Source organism: Zootoca vivipara, chromosome 9 (genome assembly GCF_965207765.1).
Source record: "Zootoca vivipara chromosome 9, rZooViv2.hap1.1, whole genome shotgun sequence".
Lineage (NCBI taxonomy): Eukaryota > Metazoa > Chordata > Lepidosauria > Squamata > Lacertidae > Zootoca > Zootoca vivipara.
Window position 1 is genome coordinate 21,978,961 of NC_142592.1, and position 25,230 is coordinate 22,004,190.

The 25,230-nt window shown below is 39.5% G+C and overlaps 1 protein-coding gene across 20 annotated transcripts in view; it reads left to right on the forward strand.

Annotated features, from left to right (window-relative positions):
• NRCAM (neuronal cell adhesion molecule) overlaps nucleotides 1-25,230 on the forward strand; it is a 126,155-nt gene that overhangs the window by 78,151 nt on the left and 22,774 nt on the right. For 7 of the 20 annotated variants that reach the window (XR_015945919.1, XM_088652407.1, XM_088652414.1 and 4 more), the window contains 15 exons: nucleotides 133-276; nucleotides 2,022-2,133; nucleotides 2,858-3,024; nucleotides 3,117-3,264; nucleotides 4,166-4,290; nucleotides 6,926-6,955; nucleotides 10,017-10,118; nucleotides 11,136-11,333; nucleotides 11,439-11,509; nucleotides 12,303-12,528; nucleotides 12,727-12,842; nucleotides 13,999-14,203; nucleotides 14,520-14,642; nucleotides 15,764-15,949; nucleotides 24,272-24,397. Coding sequence is in view for 18 of the 20 variants with exons in the window: in XM_088652407.1 (XP_088508533.1) it covers nucleotides 133-276; nucleotides 2,022-2,133; nucleotides 2,858-3,024; nucleotides 3,117-3,264; nucleotides 4,166-4,290; nucleotides 6,926-6,955; nucleotides 10,017-10,118; nucleotides 11,136-11,333; nucleotides 11,439-11,509; nucleotides 12,303-12,528; nucleotides 12,727-12,842; nucleotides 13,999-14,203; nucleotides 14,520-14,642; nucleotides 15,764-15,949; nucleotides 24,272-24,397 (2,079 nt within the window). In the remaining 2 variants the exon portion in view is untranslated. Of the gene's footprint in view, nucleotides 1-132; nucleotides 277-2,021; nucleotides 2,134-2,857; nucleotides 3,025-3,116; nucleotides 3,265-4,165; nucleotides 4,291-6,925; nucleotides 6,956-10,016; nucleotides 10,119-11,135; nucleotides 11,334-11,438; nucleotides 11,510-12,302; nucleotides 12,529-12,726; nucleotides 12,843-13,998; nucleotides 14,204-14,519; nucleotides 14,643-15,763; nucleotides 15,950-24,271; nucleotides 25,083-25,230 lie in introns of those variants that run through there. The other 13 variants (XM_088652409.1, XM_060279600.2, XR_015945920.1 and 10 more) reach the window with 8 other exon arrangements.

Below are 25,230 nucleotides of genomic sequence, written 5' to 3' on the forward strand. Positions count from 1 at the left end.
GAAAGTAAGTAATTCCAGTTAGATCTACAGTCTACTTTGGATATTACCTTTTGTTAATAATATCAACTGAATAAAAAGGAATGTTTTGGCATCTCTGAACACTTTTTTCTATCTCCTCCCTGTTTTTGATAGTTGCTCCTGAAGATCCTAGCAGAAATGTTGATGGTGATACAGTTATTTTCACTGACGTACAAGAAAGGTCAAGTGCTGTTTATCAATGTAACGCCTCTAATGAATATGGATATTTACTGGCAAATGCATTTGTGAATGTTTTAGGTAAGACCACATTGTCTTTTGGGGGGGAAACCCCCTAGTAATAATGCTGTATAGTTGTGTGATTTCCCATTTGTGCAATCCTATATGTGTTTACTCGGAAGTACTGTAATATTTTAGCATACATAAATTAGTATACAGTGGTACCTTGGTTTAAGAACAGCTTAGTTTATGAACTACTTGGATTAAGAACGCTGCAAACCCGGAAGTAAGTGTTTTGGTTTGTGAACTTTGCCTTGGAATAAGAACATGCTGCTATGGGAAAGCACGCCTTGGTTTAAGAATGCTTTGGTTTAAGAACAGACTTCCGGAACGGATTAAGTTCGTAAACCAAGGTACCACTGTATTAAAAATCAGTTAAAAACCAACTTCCATCTTCTACCAGATTGAACTTGACACCAAATACAAGCCCAAATAAGAATGTCTTGTAGCACAATACTATGTAGGTTTACTTTAGAGATGTGTCTCGGTGTGTTCAGTGGCTACAGTAAGGATAGACTCATACCACAAAGTAGATAGGGAAACATTGTCACCCCCTCTCGTAATACTAGAATTCGGGCTCAACCAATGAAGCTGAATGTTGGAAGATTCAGGACAAAATGTAGTACTTATTCACACAGTGCACAATAAAAAAATTCCTTCAGTAGCACCTTAAAGACCAACTAAGTTTTTATTTTGGTATGAGCTTTCGTGTGCATGCACACTTATCTGAAGAAGTGTGCATGCACACGAAAGCTCATACCAAAATAAAAACTTAGTTGGTCTTTAAGGTGCTACTGAAGGAATTTTTTTATTTTACTTCGATCCAGACCAACACGGCTACCTACCTGTACACAGTGCACAGTTAAACTACAGTATTTCCTCCCAGTATATATAGTGAGGGACACCAAATGATTTAAAAGAGGATTAGATATAATACTGGGGGACTGGGTTATCATTGGCTCCTAGTCATGATGGCCAACCACTGTTGGGGACAGTATCCCTCTGAATAACAGGTGCGGGTTGCATAGAAATATATCCACTGGAGAATCAGTACAATATGTGCTTCGCTTTTTCTGTCATACAAATTTTAAAACTGTAAGATAATTATATGTTTCATAAAAGCTGCAAATGTCTGCTCTAATCATCTCACTTAAGCTAATGAGATAATTAATTAACAAGGTTGTCTCAGAAGGTCTCCAAATCACATTCATTTAGGACCTTTTCTTGGTATACTGTTTTTGTTCTCGGTTCTCTCTTTTGTTTGAAAAACAAACACAAAATTGTTTAGTTTAGGTTTTATATTTTTTCTAACAAGCAGTTACAAATAAAAAGAAAAGGTATAGTAGGAGAGAAGCTGTAAGTATGAAATAACATCCGATTTACAAAAAAAGTTGTCATCTTATCTTGTTTGTTTAAAATGGAGCTTGCAGAATGCACAAAATGTATGCATTTCCTACAAAGAGATGCAAAACTTTTGATTCTTGAGCATGCTAAAGCTATCAAATATTAGAAGTGCTGGGAAGGCAGCAGTTGGTTTTTTTTATAATAAATGTCAGGTCTAGAATGTTACCGGTAATCAGGATGTAGATTTATTAGCTGACGTCTTGAAACTTATTTAGTTCAAAACTGCTACATAATAAGAGAGGGAAGAAATTGAGAAAAATGCTTTTATTGTTTTTTATTACATATTTTATTTAAAATACTTTTTTTCTAAATAAATGTATCCAAAGGAATTCACAGTGATTTCAATAATGCTTTTCTTTTAGCTGAGCCACCAAGAATACTTACTCCTCATAATGAACTCTATCAAGTCATTGCAAACAAACCTGCCCTTCTAGACTGTGCTTTTTTTGGATCACCTGTGCCTGAAATTGAATGGTAAGTTAATCATGATGTAAAAAGCTTAAAAGATGTTCTGTTCCATTCACAACAGTCATTTAAGCAAATAATTTTGGAAATTAGCAAAATAGAAAGCTGTTTTTTCTCATTTTCGTTTGCAAACCATTTTTCTTACTTATGGAAGCAACATTAGTGTATTTGCTTATTTTCCCATTTTCAACATAATGCATCCTTTCTTTCACTGGTCAGGACAAAATTAAATGATCTGTTAAATGCATTATTGTATTTAACATGTTTTTTAATGTGATCTCCCTTCTAAATATCCATTTCAGAAAGGGGATCAGGTTTGGGACCCTTCTGTTCTCATTCCCACCCCAAAAAAATACTCCGTTCCCCCCCTGCAATGCAGGAATCTTTTGCCCAATGTGGGTCTGAAACCCACAACCCTAAGATTAAGAGTCTTTTTCTTTACCAGCTGAGCTGTCTTACGTCACTCTGCAGACATGGGCTTGTTTCTTATTGATGGGAGCAGCTTTTCAAAAGTAAAAACTAGGCTATGTCACATCGATCACACATTGTCTACTTTGGCTGTTAGAATCACCTCATTGAATATTAGTAGATTCTAACCCTAGTATTTACAAGCCATTAACTTACTGGTACAGCTCTGTTGATCTGAGGTATAAAGATGTATTTAATAAAAGGAACTCATTTACCCAATGACGTCTGAATAAGTGCATAACATGATTGTGTTTTCAACACTTAGGTTTAAAGGAGTGAAAGGTAGCGTTCTTCAAGGAAATCAGTATGTTTTCCATAAAAATGGAACCTTGGAAATTCCTGTAGCCCAGAAGGATAGCGCTGGCATGTATACCTGTGTTGCAAGAAATAAACTGGGGAAGGTACAAAACGAAGTTCAATTAGAAATCAAGGGTAAGAAATCATGCCTCATACCACTCTTCTAATCACAATTCCCTAAAGAATTTCCAGCTGTTAAATATCTTAATAGTAATTTTATGTTTCAGAACCAACCATGATTATTAAGCAGCCTGAATACAAAGTTGTACAAAGGACTGGGCAGGTTTCCTTTGGATGTACAATTAAACACGATGCAACCTTAGTACCAACAGTTACGTGGTTGAAGGACAGCGCTGAATTGCCAAATGATGAAAGGTATGTACACCCTTTTCTCTTTCACAGTTTCTTTGCAAGGCATTAAAACTCAGTTATTTGTGCATTTCATAGAAGAAGTACCATTTCCCTTACATGATATTTCTAATGGTTCAACATACTTTAATGCACCCTTATAGGACTTAAGGGGGTTTGGTCATTCTAGCATTACTTGGTTACTATATTTACAAGGTAGTGCACAAAGTGCACACATTTTGTGGAGGGGTTTCCCATAGGGTTTATTTCAGACCCGTGTGACTTACAAGCTGCCAGTCATGTATTGTGGTCTTCCCGGTGCTCAGGGAAGCTATGTACACTATGGAAGCCAAATTGTGACTTAGCTCAGTGCAGTTGCAAAATGTTTGGGCAGGAACAAAGTGGCTGCTATCTCCTGTCCTGAAGGAAAGGAGTTTGATTTGGCCTAACATTTAGTGGCACTAAGGACTTAGACATGCATTAGACCAGGCATCCCCAAACTTCGGCCCGCCAGATGTTTTGGACTACAATTCCCATCTTCCCTGACCACTGGTCCTGTTAGCTAGGGATCATGGGAGTTGTAGGCCAAAACATCTGGAGGGCCGCAGTTTAGGGATGCCTGCATTAGAGGCTGTTCTGTAATTTTTTTGAAGCTACTGAATCATAACCAATTATTTTAAATTTAGCATAGCTGGATTAGGTAATACATTTTTCAACTACAGTAATTATATACTAATTACACTGATATGTGACCTAAATGTGGTTTATTTCCTGCATGAAGGATACTTTCTCAATATTAGCAGCCCGACTAGATAATCTCAAAATATTTTTCAGTACTGATATTATTATTTAACTGTATTTTGTTGCAATATATATTTATAGTTCTATACACCAATGGAGTGACTGACTGAATGTATTGTAATTGTAGGTTTATTGTTGGTAAACACAACTTGACCATTATGAATGTCACTGATAAAGATGGCGGAGCATATACTTGCATAGCTAATACTACTCTGGACAGTGTTTCCGCAAGTGCTGTGCTCACTGTTGTTGGTAAGATTTCTTTTAACTTATGATTAGGGCTATGATAAAACTATTATCTACTGTATAAATTATTGGGTTTCAGCTAATGGTAGGTTGCCATACGTCCGGGTTTTCCCGGACACATCCGGGAATCAGGCCAGAAAGCGTCATCTGGGCAGATTTTTATCAAATCGGTGAAATGTCCGGGTATACCCGGATGTATGGCAAGGGGGATTAATAATTTTAAAGAAATCATTTTAAAATTTAAAAAGGCAAAAAAAACCTTTTGGTTTTCACTTTTGGGAATATGGGAGGCGTAGCTTATGGGGTACTATAGTTTGTTCTGGGAAATGTAGAGAACCCAAACAGGTTACTTCCGGGTTTCGGCACTCATGCATGTGCAAAAACACTAAATTGTGCTTTGTGCATGCGCAGAGGTGCCAAATCTTGACGCAGCACTGCGAGTTGTGAACGCTGCGAGTTGCGAACGTGCCTCCTGCACGGATCATGTTCGCAACTCGAGCGTCCACTAAATATGAAATCCAACTAAATTTGTGGGGCTATATATATATATATATATATATATATATATATATATATCCACATGTACATTACATTCTTGATAACTTTTAGCCTAGTCCTATACAGCTCTATCCAGAGAAGCATGAGCATGAATTTATGTTGCCACATATACTCCTGAAAAGCCATGCCTGAAGGTCATGGGACCCTTGAGAATGGTGAGGGATGGAATGCAAGGAGCTTCAGTGGGAGGAGGAAATGAGTGGAAATCAGACAGACTCGGTTTATGTGGAGAGAAACTCTGCTTGCACAAGGCAATCCTGCTCAGTTTCCATAACTCTCTACTGGAGCTCCTTGCAACCCATAATAAGTTGTTCTTGAGGGTCCTCATGCCACAAGTGGGCACAGTGGAGCTACAGTGGGGGAAAGGGGTAGGAAAGCTTTGTGATGTAAGTCTCCTTATGCTGAGACATACCTGGATCCAACCTATTTTATTTATAGATTAACTTTATTTTTAATGCCTTTTATTGTTTATATAGGTAATAAGCATGCACACTTTACAGATGCTTTGGCAGTACTGCGCATATATTTGAGAAAGGAAGAAGGGCCCAAAATTTAGTTCCCACATGATTGAAAAGGTGTTTTAAAACTGACTGTATCAGCCACAGAGACATGAACCAGCGCAGATAAACACACAGCTCTGAATGTTTGATGTGTGGGTTTTCTGTGCAAGCTCTCTTTTCATACATGGATCCTCTATGCCTGATTCTGCTATGGATTGCCCTAGCAATATTAGTCTTTTGTCTATAACCTCATTCACATACCAGCTTTTTCTGCTTGTTGAATTAGAAAAAAAAGTCTTCCTATGCCTGTTAAAGCGAGGGGGGGGAAACTTTCCTTAATCCATCTCAGGGACTGGGGTTGAGGCTGTAGAAACCAATTTTGCCTTAATCCATTGTATATTTACTTTCCAGACTGCTTATATTATTTTTAGATAGCTATCAAGGACCAGCAAGTTGCACAGAAACACTTATTCCTATCTGTGTACCTGGCTGTGGGCTAAATTGCCTGTTGCATAGGAAAATAAAACTGATACAAGCAATAGGGCAATACACACAGATCCACCTGCTAAGCAGTCTTGTTCTGCAAAGCTACAAGCAAAGCAGAGAAGGTGTACTGTGTACAAACACATAACACATGTGTGCTACTGTTATGGTTGTGATTTCCTGGATTGTGAAATGAACTAGAAAGGAAAGAAGGAAGTTACAATGAGCTAGCAAAAAAAAGTTACCTTATGGTTCAATATAAGTTAAGCAAGACCTTTTCATTGGTCATAGGCTTATTCACGAATAACCCTACAGTATCCAGATTTCTTTAGCCATCTCACCCCTTGCTTTTTCCTGCAAGACCAATTGCAGTCGTTAACAGTAGTTAACAGTCGTCAAAAGGTTTACCACTCCTATCAGCCAATGACCCATTCCCACCACCCTTCTGAGTAATATCCCTCCCCACCCTCTGACTATATAGTGGTACCTCGGGTTACGAACACAATCCGTTTCGAGACGCAGTTTGTAACCCGAAATGGCCGTAACCCAAAGCGCCATTTTGTGCATGCGCAATTTCCGTGATTCTTGCGCTTTGCGCATGCGCACACCGTGTGTGCCGCTTCTGCGCATGTGCAGAACGCGCGCGCGGGGTGAAAATACTTCTGGGTTTGCGGAGACCGTAACCCGAGGTACGACTGTACATAAGGGTCTGGTGACTTCTGTTTCAGTATAGCTGAAGAAGTGTGCATGCACACGAAAGCTCATACCTATGACAAACTTAGTTGGTCTTTAAGGTGCTACTGGAAGGATTTATTTTTTATTTTTTGTTTCGCCTACAGTATCCAGGCTTTGTTTTAGTTTATCACCTGTTTGCAAGAAGTTGCTTATGTCTCAGAATAAAGGATGTCGTCAGTTTTACTTGCTGTAACTTTCAGCTTGACCCCTAATCAGCGCATGATTAGAAATTAATACTTATCCATATAGAAGTAACTTTATTTTTATAATATTCAGCCATTTTAATAGTAACTTAATTGTACAGTTCAGTTTCTTTTCCGGCTACTAACACTGACTATATACTTTATATTAATATCCTTTTTCAGCTCCTCCAACAGCCCCACCTGTTGTTTACGGTAAACTAATAAAAAAAAGTCTTGTTTGTATCGTGCACCAAATGTTCCTAACCTTTCTGCCTATTTCAAGCTGAGATTTTCTTTCTCTCTCTCTCCCCCGCCCCCGTTTCATTACATCTTACAAACTTACTTTGGATCTGATGATAATTTAGTATTGTGTTACCATTCTTTTGAGCTAAATGCTTGAACTGTTTCATTATTATGATTTAATACAGCCTGTGATCAAGACCAATATTTCTAACAAGTGATTAAACATTTTATCCAAAATTGTGTTCAACATACCTGTTTAAATATACATATTTTACCATTAAAATTTGCCTTAAAACTTCTCTATCCCCACAAATCACTTACATTTTCTCCACCAAATAATGTTTAATATTCCTTTTGACCTTTTCTATGGGCTTTTGGATATGTTTGGCTTATTCCTGCGCTGTTATAAGAAGAACAGCAAAATGGATACAAGTCTGAAGTTAAGTCAACAGCTAAGTTCAAGGCCTTGGACCAGGCACCCCCAAACTCGACCTTCCAGATGTTTTGGGACTATAACTCCCATCATCCCTAGCTAACAGGACCAGGGGTTAGGGATGATGGGAGTTGTAGTCCCAAAACATCTGGAGGGCTGAGTTTGGGGATGCCTGCCTTAGACTGATGAAAATTAAACATGAAGCTGTGCTGAGAATTAACTACTTGTTTTCATCCTTGGCCAGGGCTAGCACAAGTCTTGGGGAGACTCTGCCCTCATCTTCTTTTTTCTCCCTTCACTGCCACTCCTCCTCCTCCCACTCCATGTTTACTTTAAAGATGCTTTGCTGCTGCATCTTCAATGAGTTTCACAGGTGCACCTTTCCTGAGCTTGACAAAGTTTCAGCAGTTATGTCTAAACGTGGTCTGAATGTTCTCTTCCAAGACCTTTCAGCTCAAAATTTAGGGGGACGATTTTCACCTATTTTCACCACCACAAGGTTTTGACAGTGGTGCTCCTCAATCCCATGGAAGTGGTACTGTATCTGGGGGCAGCAATATCAAAAGCAACACGGTGGCCAAAAACAATTACAATGTGAAACTTTATGGAATAATTCAAAACATAAAGATTAGCAAACTAAAGTCTCTGAAAGTACTGAATGAATCACGGTGCCAGACTTTACCCGGCGGAGAACAAGATGTGAAGCTTTGTAATCGGCAATGTCCAATTCTGATGTCCAACTCTGAACTCTGCTGAACAGTGTTTCCGGATAGCAACTACCGTTTCGTTGAATTCTTCATCAGCCAATTAGTTCATCAAACACTGTGACTACATAATCGCATGAACACTGTTCCAGAGTATTTTTCATTCTCATGGAATGAAGAAAAAAGATTGGTTTATGAAGAAATTACATATCTTTCTACTTACGAGTGTTTCCACAAATCACCAGAAACACCACATATGCAAACTTTAAAAAAACAACCTAAGTTTAATACATTTATGTTTTGCCCTTCCACCCAAAGGATCCTCGGCAGGGCTAGTAATTCAAGGTCAAAACTGGGAATGGTATGTGGCATAGCTGCCAAGTTTTCCCTTTTCTCGCGAGGAAGCCTATTCAGCATAAGGGAAAATCCCTTTAAAAAAGGGATAACTTGGCAGCTATGGTATGTAGTCTTTAGGGGGTTTAAAACCTTTGCCCCTACTATTGTCCCAATTCAAACCACCCCTGTGTCAGCCATCAGTTTTTGCACAAAGGAGAGAACTCTCTGTTTAATTTGGGGGTGGGTAGGGATTGCATATGGACCAGAGAAGTAGCAAAGGGTTAGTACTCCCCTACTATCCAAGCTGATTCAAATTGAGCCTCACATGGTGTCAATTTGTCTAAAAACAGCAGCAGAAGCAACAACAACAACTCTGCACTTATATCAGCTCCATACCTGTGCCTTTATCTTCTAGTTTGGTCCTCAAATAATTAAAAATATATAAAATAGTGGTACATCAAAACAGAGTGAGTTATTTAAACCATATAAATCTAGCACCGAAAGGTTAAAACACCCCTAAAATCATCTTAAAAGTTCAGGAAAATTAAAAATGTCAGAAGGAGAACAAATCAGCATCAGGTGAACCTCTCTGGGGAGCAGGTTATTCACGTAGAGACCGCTGAAACCACATTTCAAATAATTTACATATCACAATTCAATATATATCATCATGGCTTCCTCCAAGGATTAGTGGCAATTGTGGTTTTGGATGAATTAGAAATGCTGTTCTAAGATCCCTACTCTCCTTCCCCACCCACCCCATACCAGTTTTGAGGGGAAGATGTGATGCCATCACAGATAAGCCCATTCGAAACGTACATTGTCCAGAGTGAATAGCTGCAGATGAATAAAAGAATGAATCAGCAGTGATGATAAACTATGGGCATGGTCAATAGCTGCGTTGTTGCTGCATACTAAGACAGGAAGGGGGGGGAGGAAGAGTTTGGTGCAGTGCAAACGTGCTGGCAGGAACATTGGATTGCACCACCCCTCTCTGTCCCAGTATACAGTAGGAACTCAGTTGAAGGATGGTCAGGTAAGTGGGACAGCCCCACTCTGCCATCTGCTACTTTTAAATTGCTTTGAATTGGCTTTGCCACGTGAATATAAAGGAACCTTCCTAGAAAAAGAACATCGGAGTGCTTCTGATCACTGTAATTCTGAAACAGTTTTTTGTTGTTGTTGTGAATATGTATGCTTTTTATTTTCCTTTTTGTGTATGAGGAGACTTGCTTTCATATACTGTACAGTAGTTTTCTACTCATCATCATTAATCATAAACTGAAACTGCTGGCGAACCATACTACTCCTCAACTTTCCAGTTACCATTATTTCTTAAAACACAAGGCAATCTGGCACTGGAGTTCTTGTAACAACTCTTGCTTTTTCTTCTTTTCGCATTGTTTCCCAGCAAAATCGGTCATTCATTTTCATTGCAGTTGCATGCTAGTGACCACTAAATCATTTGTACATGTTGAAAGGAGTTATGTTTAGATTTTGTTTTCCTGGATAGCAACTAATTTGTGTTTATCTTCCTTTGCGCTTATTTGGCTTGCAGATCGTCCTGATCCACCTTTTGACTTGGAATTAACCGATCATCAAGAGAGAACTGTTCAGCTCACATGGATACCGGGCAATGACAATAATAGCCCTATTATGAGTATGGTTTGCTACATTTATTTGACTGTTTTCACTACATTAAATAAAAAGGGGAACAATGTGTTACATTTAAAAGGGAGTGTGTTTTGTTCCCAGATTCTAAGTAATTATAATGTATTTTTCATTTGCAACTTTCTTATTAGCTTTCATTTGAAACTTTCTTATTGTACCATTATTGGACACTAAATAAAATAAAAAGGCACAATCCTTTAAGGCAGGGATGGGAACCTTTCATTTCATTAAGAGACCATGAGGCAGGGCCTTTTCTGTGACTTCTGTGTATGTGCTCTCTCTCTTTCAACCATCCACTTTTTTTTCTCAGCCACCCACCCCTTTGTTTGCTTTGCCAGCACAGATATCAAGTTCTTCTCTTTCTTGGGAACAGAATGCCTTGAAATGTGGCCATGGTATGGCTCATCTTAGAGGATCTGGAAGTCAAATGCTTCTTTTCTGGTTGTCTTCTTCTCATCCCATTTGTCTCTCTGTGGTCTGGCTTTTCTGTTCCTCTTCCATTTAACCAGCACCAGCCCTATTGGTGTGCAGCTGCTGCTGCTGCTGCTGCTGCTGCTGCTGCTGCTGCTGCTGCTGCTGCTGCCATAAACAAATGCTACAAGCTGGGTTAGATAAGTCTATTTCTAGGACAATCTGCCAATTTTTAAGGCTATAGAATTCCTGTTTTCAAGCACATGAAAACCTCTTTTTATACAATTATCATATTTTTTAAAAATATATTTAATTCTAAGAAAAAATGTTTACATTGCAGCTTAACCATCTTTCAGTATACAGAGATAACATTGTTACATAGTGGAACCAATAATAATAATAATAATAATAATAATAATAATAATAATGTTGATATCATGCCATTCCTACACTAAAAGAGGACAATTTCTTATAAAATTATATTGACATAGGTATTGTCCTCAGCTCACTATATTCTGAAACATTTCCTTTTTGCTTGTTGCATGACAGAAAGTTCTCTGGTTTCTGAAGCAATGCTCTTTCATTTTATATGCAGAGTTTGTCATTGAATATGAAGATGCCATGCGTGAACCAGGGATATGGAACTACCTGACAGAAATCTCTGGGATCCTGACAACTGTACAGTTAAAGCTGTCACCATATGTTAACTATTCATTTCGTGTAATAGCTGTCAATGACATTGGAAATAGCCAACCAAGTGAAGCCTCTGAGCAATACTTTACAAAAGCTGCAAGTAAATAAACGCTATCACTTACAATTATCAGCTTAGACCAGAGATAGTACTGAATTATTTGGGATGGGTAAAGAGTTTACTCAAATATAAATATTTAACTTCTAGAGCCGGATGACAATCCTACTGGGGTTCAAGGGATTGGATCAGAACCTGATAATTTGGTGATCATGTGGGAGGTAAGGATATATACATTTTTTAAGAGTTTGAACCCTTTCAGAATTTGAACCCAAAGAAGGCTTCCTCTTTGGGCTCCAGGGAGGGTCTCATCACAAGCTGGAGGGCAGTGGGACTTTGTTGAGGCTGCCCAGCCTCCCCACCTAACATCTGACATGTAGGGTAGCATAGCAGCAGTTGCTTACCCACATGTCAGCTGAGCAGCCTCAACAAAGCCCCACTGCCCTCTGGCTCATGAGGAGAGCCTCCCCATTGCCTGAAGAGGGTGTCTTCTTTGAGCTCTAGGGAGGACCTTCCCATGTGCTGAAGGTTTGCTTGGGCTGCTTAGCTGCTGCACAGGAAATCTTCCCCATGCACCAGTTGAGCAACTCACCATAGCCCCACTACACCTCTGGCTTGCAAGGAGACCCTCCCCAGAGCCCAAAGAGGATGCTTTCTTCAGGCTCTTGGGAGGGTCTCTTCAAGAGCCACAAGGACTCTCCAGGGTGCTCCCCAGTTCCAATTTACTGGTGCTGCACATGTGGGCAGCTGCACGCAAGTAGATTACACACAAGTGGGGAGTTGCATGTATAAGAATAAAATTTCACTAAATTAAATAAAAAGGGGGACAATGAAACTGCCCATGAACTACAAGATTTCTGAAAGGGTTTGGAAGCACCTGATTAAATTGGCATATTGTGGAATTCTTCAAACCAAGGTCATTGGTTTTATATATTTCTTGTCTTATTTTCTGTATTTTCTTTAAATGCAGTAGCTAACTATAAATATCTTCTTATTTTTCGCTTTCCATTGTAGCCCTTAAAGCATTTTCAGTCCAACGGTCCAGGGCTCCAGTACAAAGTCAGTTGGCGGCAGAAGGATGGCGATGATGATTGGACATCTGTTACAGTTGCAAATGTATCCAAATATATTGTGTCTGGTACACCGACCTTTGCTCCTTACGAGATAAAAGTGCAGGCGTTAAATGACTTGGGACCTGCTCCAGAACCAACAACAACAATTGGACATTCTGGGGAAGATTGTAAGTTGGTTTTTTTGTTTTGCAATAATCCTTGTGAGGGCTATACATTTATCACAATGCACTGAAGCTTGGGTAGTAATTACATTATGGTGCAATATATAGATTCACAACCAAATTTCTAGACTTCTGAAGTCTCTAAAGTGTCATGAATGTGTGTACATTGTTCTAACCTGAGATTCATTGAATTTTCTCCACCAGTACCAATGGTTGCTCCAGGCAATTTGCAGGTACAAGTTGTAAACAGCACCTTAGCAAAAGTGCAATGGGATCCAGTTCTGTTAAAGTATGTCCGAGGTCATCTTCAGGGATACAAAGTAAGTTAACTATTGTAGCCTCTTAAATAATATTTACTCTTCGTTTATATTTTTGGGGTGGGAACTTCTAGCTATGAATTCTGAACTCTAAATATTAAAGCTTATATCTTTTTATAGTAGTCTGTTTCACTTTCATCAGCCAGTATTTGATTGAAATAGCTGTTCTGTCAGCTTCCATGTGATTAAAATAACTGCTTGAGCCATTGTGTTTCACTTTCTAGAAAGAAGGCCATTAGTTCATTTCTGTCAAAAACGATTTTTAGCCTGACTGCTGATATCCTTTACCCTTAAGTGCTTCCAGAAAAGTGTGACGTGAATGGTTCTAAAAATTAATGTAGTATGACTCAACCTGGGATTATTCTTTCTAGTACAACTAGCATTAGGGAAAAAAACAGCAGGCTTGAATAGTTATTTTTTTCTACTGCTAATAATTATGAACTCTACCTTCTCATACCAGCATATTAGATAAATCTAAAACAATTCACTTTATAAATAATGTTCTGCATAAACCTGGCAGGTACTGTGTTATCAAATACAGTACTATCATCTAAATCACTTCAGATTTGTTTCTGATAAACCTTTTAAAGTAATAAAAATAAAGGTTAATGCAGCAGTGTGGTGTAGTGGTTAAGAGCGGTAGACTCACAATCTGGGGAACCGGGTTCATGTCTCCGCTCCTCCACATGGAACTGCTGGGTGACCTTGGGCTAGTCACACTTCTTTGAAGTCTCTCAGCTCCACTCACCTCACAGAGTGTTTGTTGTGGGGGAGGAGGGGAAAAGGAAATTGTTAGCCGCTTTGAGACTCCATCGGGTAGTGATAAAGCAGGATATCAAACCCAAACTCTTCTCTTCTACTCTTCTATATGCTGTGTAATTGTCATGAGCTAAATAAATTAAATCACACCCTGTAACCACAGATGGACATGAACAGTCTTAAAAGCACTTGATTAAAAGGATCTGTTGTTGGGGCTTATGGGCTTTACGTCCAAATAAACATGCATAGGATTGCATATATCCAAATAAGTTTAGGGTTTTGTATGCCTTATTAAAAGAGCCTGAGAACCCTAAATTTCATGTCAGAAACCTTTATCATAGTATGGTGCAAATCAGAGAAGCAGTAGATAAATATTTTTTTAAATATATTTAATTTTTAGATTTACTATATGAAAGTGGAAAGTTTATCTGGAAGAATTAACCAGCATGTCGAAAAAAAGGCACTGTCTTTTCCTGGAAATAAGACACATGGAATGTTGCCAGGATTGGAGCCATATAGCACTTACAAATTGAATGTTAGGGTGGTTAATGGAAAAGGAGAAGGACCAGCAACCCCTGATGAAACATTTAAAACTCCCGAAGGAGGTATGCAGTTAGAAAACAATAAAGCTACTCTATTTGCATTTAATGTTTCAAATGCATTTTACATTTCTGAAAATCATAATCCTAGCAGAGATCACTAGGATTTCTTGAGTAAAACATGAATCAGATTAGAATGTGGGTCTTACATTGTTCCACTGCCTAATCAGTATTTCATTGTGTAGAAGGTGGAAGTAAATGTAGGGCTCATTTACACTGGCTTTGAATTTTATTTAATTTTAGTTAATAATGGTGGTGGTGGTGGTGGTGGCAAGTTTGTTACTTATTACCTTTAACATGTGTCATTTTATCACCTTAAAAGTTCCGAGTGCACCCTCCTTTTTGAAGATTACCAATCCAAATCTGGATTCCCTCACTTTGGAATGGGGGCCACCTTCTCATCCAAATGGTGTTGTTGTAGGATATATACTAAAGTTTCAACCAAGTGAGTAAACAGTTGTTTTTCATTTCTCAAAACACATGCCTACTGAATAGTTAATACCAGTAGCAGATCCTTAAGTTGATAAGTATAATATATCTTTGTAGGGAACAGTTTATTTTAAAATGCTTCAAATGGGAATGGGCAATGCCAAATCAAATCTGTCGACTTTTAAAACTTCCATTGTATTCTACTTCTTCATTCTTGGTGTCCTGTTCATATAGAAAGCAGGTTGCGTAATTGCACTTCTCTCTCTCTCTCATGCAATCTGGCATCATGTGGTTTTGGAATGCCACCTGATGGTTGAAGGCAAAATCACCGCTCAAAATCACTGCCTCCCTCCTCCCATCAGCCTTCAGTTTTGATTTTGTCTTCACCAGTCATGGCTGATTCCCCACCCCCACCCCACCCCGAGCACTCCACTATGCTTATTTCAAGTTTAGGTTTTCCATGTTTGTATGGTCTGTCTGTCTGTCTGTCTGTCTGTCTGTCTGTCTGTCTGTCTGTCTGTCTGAGTTAACCTTGCCCAGACCTCCACAACTGTTGGTGTGCTTCTTCATTTAAAAATAATAATAAATTCCTTCCCCACTCCATTCCCTTTCAGCTTGCCTCATCAAACAACCCCTGCTTTTCCAGCATCTGTCACACTCCCTCCAATGTATATTTTTTAAGCCTCTGTTTTCCTCCCTGTTTGCCTTGGCTACAGCCTCAGAGGCATGAAGAAGATAACACACGAATCCATGACTTCCCATGGTACCAGACAGCAATGCTGCATAATTCAATTTTTACCTAGGGCTGCTGGAAAACACACTGCTTTGTGTGCCAAAACATGTGTGCCATATGGCTACATAGAATCATAGAATTGTAGAGTTGAAAGGTACCCTGAGGATCATCTAGTCCAACCCCCTGCAATGCAGGAATATGCAGCTGTCCCATACAAGGATCTAGCCTGCAATCGTAGTGTTATCAGCACCATGCTCTAACCACCTGAGCCGTCCATGGTCATGTGATTAAGGGAGTTTACTAATTCAATATATGTAGTAAAATCTGGTGCATTGCTTTCTGAGGCAACAGTTATGTGCTTCCAAACAACTACTAACTATATTATTTGTGCTGTCTTTCAACAGTTAATAACACACATGAATTAGGCCGCTTGGAAGAGATCAGTATACCAGCCAATGAGACCAGCCTGATATTAAGCAACTTAAATTACAGCACTCGATACAAGTTTTACTTCTATGCACAGACATCAGTTGGAGCTGGAAGTCAAATAACAGAGGAGGCAGTAACAATTATGGATGAAGGTAAGATGGGTATGTATAAAGAACGTCCACTTACATTTGAATAATCATGCTATTTCTCTCTCTCTAAAAATAAGTGAATTTGGCTGTCTGTAGTTGGAGAACTGTCTATATGGTTTTGGTTTTCAAAGAAAATTTGGTGCTCTTAGAACTGCTATAATGTTTATCCCTAGAAAAGCTGCACATAATTGTTTTACAAGGGACTTGCATATGCATATAGCCACTTTTATATATATTGTGTCATGCTAAACTATGCTTTTTAAATTGTCACATAGCTTACCAGGCACCATAGTTGGGCTATGGTCACACGAAATTCACTCTGAAACAGCTATATGATCATCTTGCAGCTGTCTGTATTTTATGAAATGGTTTCCTTGCTTCCAACTGCCCAGTGAAAGCAAGACTTTAGGTCATATCTGGATTGCACTGATTTTAGAGATTTTATGTGTACGTTTAGCATTTATACTTCCTGCAGTCCTGAGCATAGCTGTCAAGTTCTCCCTTTTTTAAATTGAAATTCCCTTAGGCTGAATAGGCTTCCTCGTGAGAAAAGGGAAAACTTGACAGCTATGGTCCTGAGTGATTCAGTCAGAGCTGCCTCCCCACCAGTACGGATGGGGCCTTACATTAAACCACTGTGGATTGTGCAGTTCCACGTGGGTGGTTTTTCTTTCCGGGTACAGATATAGCCTGTGGGGAGAAATCTCTACCTAAAATATATAATACTTGACCAAGTGCTCAGAAAATTGCCATTTCGGACTGCCATTTGCTTTCATAGCTTAATCATTGGGACATATTTGATCAGATACTTCCACACACCACAGGATCATTAGCATGAAGACAATAATCAGAAAACCACGTAAAAGCATCTGTATACTGCAGCTGTCTATGCGTTACCATCATGTATTATACCCCAAATATAATGCATTGTATTTTGTACCAGTTCTCTGCTGCATCAGGATTCCTAATTAAAGCCTGTTCTGCAGGTGTAATACTTAGCTCTGAATCACTGAATCACTGCCCCAAATCTAATAGTATCCAAAACAGGAATTAAAGCCAAAACCAAACATAGCATAACACGTAAGATGCTAAGCAGTGGCAAGTTACAAATGAAAGAAACTAGAAAGTGACCTTCCCTCAGAAAGCAAGTACTGCTGTTTTTGAAGATGCCAGATTAAAAGCATCGTAAAACTGGCAAAAAGAGGAAAGTAATGCTGGTCACTTAAAAGAAAAGAAAAAGCTGTCAGGCAAGTCCTTTATTTGGAACATGCAACCTACAATTGTCCTACGTTTGGCAGAACAAGGAAGTGTCTTTATTCTGGAAAACTGCTATAGTGTGTGTGCACATGCACGCACACCTCTGATTTAACTTAACTGCACATTAATAAGTTATAAGACAAAAGGATAAATGGTTAAGAAAGTTATTTCTTTTTTTAAAAAAATGATAGCAAGTGAAACAAATGCATGATTATTAGCTTTTGTTTTTAAAATCACTCTTTAGTGTGAGTGTTCAACGTCTTATTCCCTTCTTCTAATACTTTAACTGCATGCCTTTGTGCTTTAATATATATGTGTAGATTTATACTATATATATAGATATATATGCTCCTTTCGTTGTACCTAATTATGTAGTGTCCTTTTATTTTCTTCCATTTATGCTGGTATTCTTCCGCTTGACCTAAGTGCAGGTAAAGATAAGCATGAATTGTATGGATTTTTGCAAATTCTAAATTCAGTTTCTTTAAAAAAGAAATCACCCCGTAAAAGTGAAAGGAACAATGCAATTCATTAAACGAGAGTGTTGAGCTGATAGAGGGAATGTTTCTTGGAAATCCATCAATTTCTTTAACATAGTACCTGTCTTATTGCTTCAAATAGCATACATGTATGTACTGTCTTTCATGACAATCCATTAGACAGGCTCTGAGGAGGACGAGGCAAGTTTGTGCTACAGGGAGGAGCTCATTTTTCTATCGCTAAGGCTCCTTTGTGGCAGTAATGATAGCTTGCAGGTTTCTCCTCCTCCAGAACCTCTGACAATGCCAGCTAGCAATGGGGGAGGAAGTGAAGGCTCCCCTCCCCAATTAATTCAAGCATTGGTGAGATCTAGTGTCATGTGTTTATTGGTCACACTGAGCTTTCATATGTCTGTGTCCTGTAGAAGCAAAGTGGGCTAGTATATTGCAAATAAAGTGGAAGCAAAGATGGTATTAAATAAAGTTCACTTTTCAAATACACAGACACACAGACATGTGCAGTCAATTCATTGAATGCCATCTTTCGCTTACTCGTTTCCAGTATACCTTTCTCCTTATATGTGTGGCCTTAATAAACACAGAGCGAGGATAGTTTCATGACCGTTTTGGTTCCTATTACCTACTGCTTTATGTTTTCTGTGCATAGGCTGACCTGTTAAATGCACTGTTTGGTTCACAGGTTATAGAACTTATTAGCTGTAAGTTAAGATGGCTGTTGTTATTAGCATAAGAAAGTGAAATATAAACAATAATTGGAGAAATAGTAATCAATATTATTATCTAAAGAGTAGTATAGCACTGTGGTGTTGGATTAAAGCATCATGAATTAAAATATCATAGATAAAGGTAAAGGGACCCCTGACCATTAGGTCCAGTCGTGACTGACTCTGGGGTTGCGGCGCTCATCTCGTGTTCTTGGCCGAGGGAGCTTCCAGGTCATGTGGCTTGCATGACAAAGTCGCTTCTGGTGAACCAGAGCAGCACATGGAAACGCTGTTTACCTTCACGCTGTAGCGGTACCTATTTATCTACTTGCACTTTGACGTGCTTTCGAACTGCTAGGTTGGCAGGAGCTGGGACCGAGCAACAGGAGCTCACCCCATCGCGGGGATTCGAACCACCGACCTTCTGATCGGCAAGCCCTAGGCTCAGTGGTTTAACCCACAGCGCCACCCGCGTCCCATCATCATAATGTCCCAACATCGTAATGTTGGATTATTTCCTGTAGAATTTCGAATCAAAATTTCAGAGAATCTGGACACAGCCTATTTCTGGCTCATGTCGATTTCCTCATGTACATACTATATTCATAAATTCATTCCACTACATTATTCTCTATTTTTAAAAATCCTATATAAAAATTATGATTTATGTTTATACTTAAACACATAATGAAACACAATATACATATAAACTACATGTTAGCCTAAAATTTGCATTGTTTTATGAATCTGGATACTTTCTTGAAGTGAGAACTGTATTGCAAAATTCAGAAAAGCGTGAAAACTGAAGGGTAATTATATTCCTGCTCTTGGATTGGTCTAGGAGGTCCTAATTAGGTCAGCTTGCTTAAAGATGTGCTCTACATGAGATTCCCACCCATCCTTACTTGCTTTGTTGAAACACTTCGACGAAATACGATTGCAAATATCAAAACAGTTTCATGCACAAATTATTTGGTATATTGTGCTGACATGTTATGTAGCAGTTTGACAGCATAGTTCCCTGTAACTTTACTTCTTGCAATGAGGGAACCAGCAGAAGGTTGTTGGAGCTGGACTTTACCGGCTTTGTTAGATTACTCCAAGACAAGCGTTTTCAAAATCTCAATTCTCCATAAATTTCTCTATGTGCCTAACAAGACATGAACAGATTCATGTTTGATTTTGCCCTGAATGCATCTCTGCAGAGTGGAGCACAGTTCACGAATGTGCTAACTGACTGGTAACAATGTATTGCACCATCATATTGTAAACCAGGCATCCCCAAACTTCGGCCCTCCAGATGTTTTGACCTACAACTCCCATGATCCCTAGCTAACAGGACCAGTGGTCAGGGAAGATGGGAATTGTAGTCCAAAACATCTGGAGGGCCAAAGTTTGGGGATGCCTGTTATTTTGGGGGAAGCAAAGATTAGTCTTCAGACATTTTCAAGAAATCAGTCAGCATTAAGTCCTCTTTCCTGAAGGAATAATATCCAATTGTGTTTTGCTGCAACTTCCTTTAATTTTGCATATCTGTTGCATTACTAAAAGGCATCTGTTTTGCAAGTTCGTCAAAGAAGGTTCCTATTTTTGAGTACCTAGAACTTTACACAGGCTCAAAGTTCTTAAGTAGGGCGATTCTACATTTTGTTTTACAGGTGCAAACTGGGAGCTTCCTTCTTTTCTGGATCAAGCAGTATTAAATATGTGCTGCCACAGAAAGCAGGAAGTTGATTTCAGTTCCAGAAGCTGGGTGATGGACCATTGTGGGGGGTGGATTAGCACAATCTTAAAAATAAAAATTAAAACCTCTGATGTTTTCCCTCACGGGTTTTTCAGCATTGTTTCCAGGGGAAAAGAAATGCATGGTATTTCATTCCTCAAATGGTTTAGCATGCTGAATAATGTTTGAGAACACCTGAATTAACCACATAGAACCCACAGAGGTGCTGAAGAGGCATCACTTTAACTTACCTTTTAACAGCTAAGTTTTTCATTTTATGAAACCCACCTCTTTTGCTGAATTTATGCTGTTCTTTCATGTCGGAAACTGTTTTATGATTTTTACTGCTTCTCTGTGTTTATTATTGTTTATTACATTGCTGTAACCTGCCCCAGGTGAAGGATGGGTAAAAAAAATCATACAAACAATTAATAAAGTAATGAACGCAACCTACCATGCACTTGATCATCTCTGGGATTGCACAGGTTGTACCATTGCAGTTCTTGAAGGGTGCCTCCTTGTGATAAAAACCTATGTTCATTGGAGTGGTGAATGAATGATTATTTTCCTTTCAAGATAGCTATTATTATTATTATTAATTTGCAGACTGCATTTTAATATTGATTTTATATGCTTGTTTTCCTTTTGCAACTTGTTCTCCTATTTGTATCGAGTAAAATGTCTTTAAAAGAACCTGCATGGGTGTCCATTAATGTATGTGTTGTGTTGACTTAACAGGTAAGATAGTGCTGTGATGTTTGAAACATTTTTACTCTGTAAAAATATTTTCACTGCTTGTTTTCTTCTTTCCTGCTTTCTCTGATGAAGAAAATTCAGAGAAACTGTTTGAAACCCCTTCTTGAAACCTTCCCTCTTATGCATACTGTACCAGAGACAGATTTAGGGTGGCGAGACTGGTTCCCCTGCACAGGGTGCCAAGCTGAGGGGGGCACCCTTCCCACTTCCTTCCCAAAGCCTAAGTAAGTGCTTGCTTCGGGAAGGAGGCATGAGGGCTTTGACAGGGTCCCTCCAAAAGCCTACTTAGTGCTTGCCCAACTCTGTGAAGGAGGGCTCCAGGACCCTGCCAGAGACTTGTGCCTCCTTCCCAAAGCCCGGTGCCTCACATAGCCACTTTGGGAAGCTGGTGCAAGGGCCGGGAGGGCATCAAACTTTGGCCTTGCAGAAGGCACCATATTACGGGGGTCCACCCCATACTGTACCTCCCAACATATAAGGGGATTGATGTTTATCTTATGGATTTTAATGCTATCAAAATAGCTGAACTGCAACATTCCACAGAAAGAAACCGCAGGAAAGACATTCAAGAATTACCAAAACAATACAAAAATAGAAAGTTATATTTCTGCGTGTCTTTATGGTTTTCTATCAATCTGTAGAATGAGATGTTTGCTAGCCTTTTAGATGTGGCTTTAACTGAGAAGTAGAATTCATAAACATGCCTACTTACAGTATCTGGAAATGTCACACTGAATTCAATGGGGCATACTCTTAAATGAGTTGCATAGAATTAAACTGTTATATAGTTACAGTAGTTTTACTTCATAATAGACTAGCATAGCATGCTTACTACCATGTCATATGCAATGTCTACTAATCCTGTAGCCACTAATTCTCCAATGGTGCCAGAGTGGAACAGAACTCGGGGAATCCTTTCCACTGGGTTACCAGGCAGGATCCTCAATAATAATAATAATAATAATAATAATAGTAATACACCATGAGGAAGGGCTTCTCTTCAGCTTCTCTTCAGGCAAGACAGTTGTTCAGAGCATCACAGACTTTCGTAACAAATTTGAATTTGAAAATAGATTCCTCCGTCCCCTCCCTAATTCTTCTAGTTGGAAATTTAGATTATATGTAGAAGGACAAAAAAAAGCAAATTTGGGAAGGAAAAAATGATACGTGAACCTGTTGTCCACTTCTACCTATGGAGATTGTTTCTTATAGTTTGGGGAAATATCAAGACTGCTTACTTTACAGTTTCCCAAACTCAGGGCCACCAAAGCACTCCAAGTTTTTATAACTTTGGTAAAATACATTATGTCCAAATAGGTGCAAGACATTTGCTGTCTTTCTAATTGTGCCAGCCTTTCAGGTGGCTTTGAGAGGTATTGAGTCCTCCTTGTCCCCAGGGGCGTAGGGAGAGGGGGGCAATAGGGACACTCCGTCCCGGGCAGCACGATCCCGAAGGTGCCATCGTGGCTGCCCCCTGCCCGCGCTGGGTGCTCCGTCCCCGCGGGCAGTGCACCATGCCCCCAGAACGCACGCCAGCCCCGCCCCTGCCTACTCTCCACCCCCGGTGCCGGAGCATGAAGCTCCACTGCTGCTTCTCCCACCATTGAAAAGTTGTTTAAAAAACAACACAAGGACACAGAGGCAGCAATAGCCACTCAGCAAAATGGGGAGAAGAAAATGGGGATAAGAATAACTCTCATGGCTCTAATTTTCCACCTTTTCCTGTTTGGGCTTCACTGCAACCCTCCCTGGTGTATTAGGATGACCTACACATGAGGGTTTCTGCCAAACAATGGAAGCTGGGAGAACTAGTGTATTTCATTCCACTTTTCACTGGAAGGTCAGATTTCATGGAAGAGCAATAGCTCAGTGATAGAGCATGTGAACCCCCCCAGTTCAATCTCCAGCATTTCAAGGTAGGGTTGGGAAGGACGTCCACCTGAAATCCTGGAGAACCGCTGCCAGTCAGTACTGAGCTAGATGAACCCAGTGGTCCAAGTCAGTCTAAGACAGTTTCCTATGTTCCTATCCTTTCATGGTCATTCATGTACTGTTTCTGAACAGAGATTCGATCATAGAATTGTAGAGTTGGGAGGGAGTTGGAAGTCCAACCCTGTGCAGTAATCTTCAGTGGGGACAGATGTGTCCATCCTCACAATGGCCTGTTGGTTAGAAGATGATATTTACAGTCTATAAGGGTAAGATGCCAGCTCACTATAAATGCAATACTGCTATTTCCGCAGCCTACAGAAGCTCCCCATCCATGCGCAAAGCTGCACCCTCAAGATTCCTGCACACCTTTGCTAAAGGTAAAGGTAAAGGGACCCCTGACCATTAGGTCCAGTCGTGACCGACTCTGGGGTTGTGCGCTCATCTCGCATTATTGGCCGAGGGAGCCGGCATATAGCTTCCAGGTCATGTGGCCAGCATGACAAAGCTGCTTCTGGCAAACCAGAGCAGCACATGGAAATGCCGTTTACCTTCCCGCTGTAGCGGTTCCTATTTATCTACTTGCATTTTTACATGCTTTCGAACTGCTAGGTTGGCAGGAGCTGGGACCAAGCAACGGGAGCTCACCCCGTCACAGGGATTCGAACCACTGACCTTCTGATCAGCAAGCCCTAGGCTCAGTGGTTTAACCACAGCGCCACCCGGGTCCTTTGCTAGACATTATCAAATGATCATACTTTAACAATGCATTATCCTAATGCCGTGTTTCATAGAAGAAGAAGGCTTTGGGATAAAACAATTGAATCTCCCTGCTTGTTGGAATACAAGAAAACCTCGTACATGTGAACTGAAGGCTACCCCACCGCAACTCCACTGCAGAGATGGAAATATTGACATTGTCTATTCCCATTCTCAGTGGTTCAAAGGTGGGGTAGTTTGTAAATAGATAGATATAGAGAAAAGCTACAGTTATATTCTTGGAAGCCCATATTTGTAGTGGGTTTAGATAGTTTGACTCTAGTAGGAAGTTCTTTTTCTTTGTTAATCATAGCAGTACATTGGCTCCAGTGTTTTCATGCTTCTTGTATTAGATCTACTAATACTATTAGTAGACCTCCTGTCAGCTTAAAGTTCATGGTAGAAGCTTATCCAAACTCTTGTCACAGCCCGGGGGCTATGGGGAAGCTCCTCCCCTTGGTTCCATTTTAAAGAGGACCATGCCTGGTAACCAAGGGGAGGGGCTTTCACCGAACGGAAGAGTGGTCCACCTAATAATTGCTGCTAATGGGAATCCATGGTAAGTCCACATTTTTCATTTTTTCCAAAAACGGAAACAAATCAATATTCTATTTCTTAAGATTCAGGTTAGGGAAGAAGTTAAAGCTGGATTGTACGAGATGCATGCAGCCTTTCATATTTTGCTCTGTTTTTCTTGTGTATTTAGTGCCGCCAGTGTATCCAGGGATCAAAAATGTTACGGCAGCTGCTGCTGAGACCTATGCCAATATCAGTTGGGAGTATGAGGGTCCAGTTCATGAGAACATTTATGTTGAATATGGTGTGGCAGGCAGTAAGAAGACATTTCATTGAATTCTTCCAAATGCTGTAATATATTTCAAAATATTTTAATAATAAGAAAATGGCCCGATATCGACTTATTTTTTAAAAAAACTAGTTTTGCTTTTAAAAAACGCAGCAAACTATTTAATATGAAGTGCATAGAAGTGTGTACACACACACATTTGAATTAATGTTATTTTATTGTATTGTTTTAGGAATTAGATCCAACAACACTTAATAAAATGCCCCGAACTGAATGGACATGCATGGAGTTTTGTATCATAGCTATTAAATTCCTGTTGATCAGCTGTTTAGTAGGTGGTGACTGAATCAAACCCTTTCCTGCACCCCCAAACAGCAATTCAGCAGAATTTTTAGTATTGTTTTGAAAAGCACACACAGCCTCAGAGGGAACAGGTCATGCAGAAACTGTGTGTATTGATAGTTCCCCACCAAACAGGATATATATGTGAGGACGTGCTGCTTCTGCATCTGCAATTACCCCTCTTTTCCAACCTCACTCTGGTGAGAGTTGATGAGGCTGCCCATTATGGAGTACCTTCAGTCTTATTAAGCACATACATATTGGTTGTGCTTGGAATTCTACTATTAAAACCTCGTTAATGCAATGCAGCTTCAGAGATACTTAACCTGAAAGGTCACGAAGCAAAATGTCTTTAACCAATATGCTTTAAACTAAATGCACATAAAATCATTTGTGACTATACTATTCATAATTATTAATGTTGCTTTGTGAATAGAGCCTGTAATTATTTTACATCCATTTAAAGTCGGATATAATTATTGTAATCTTCTTCTTTTTTTTGCAACTCGTCCCCTTCC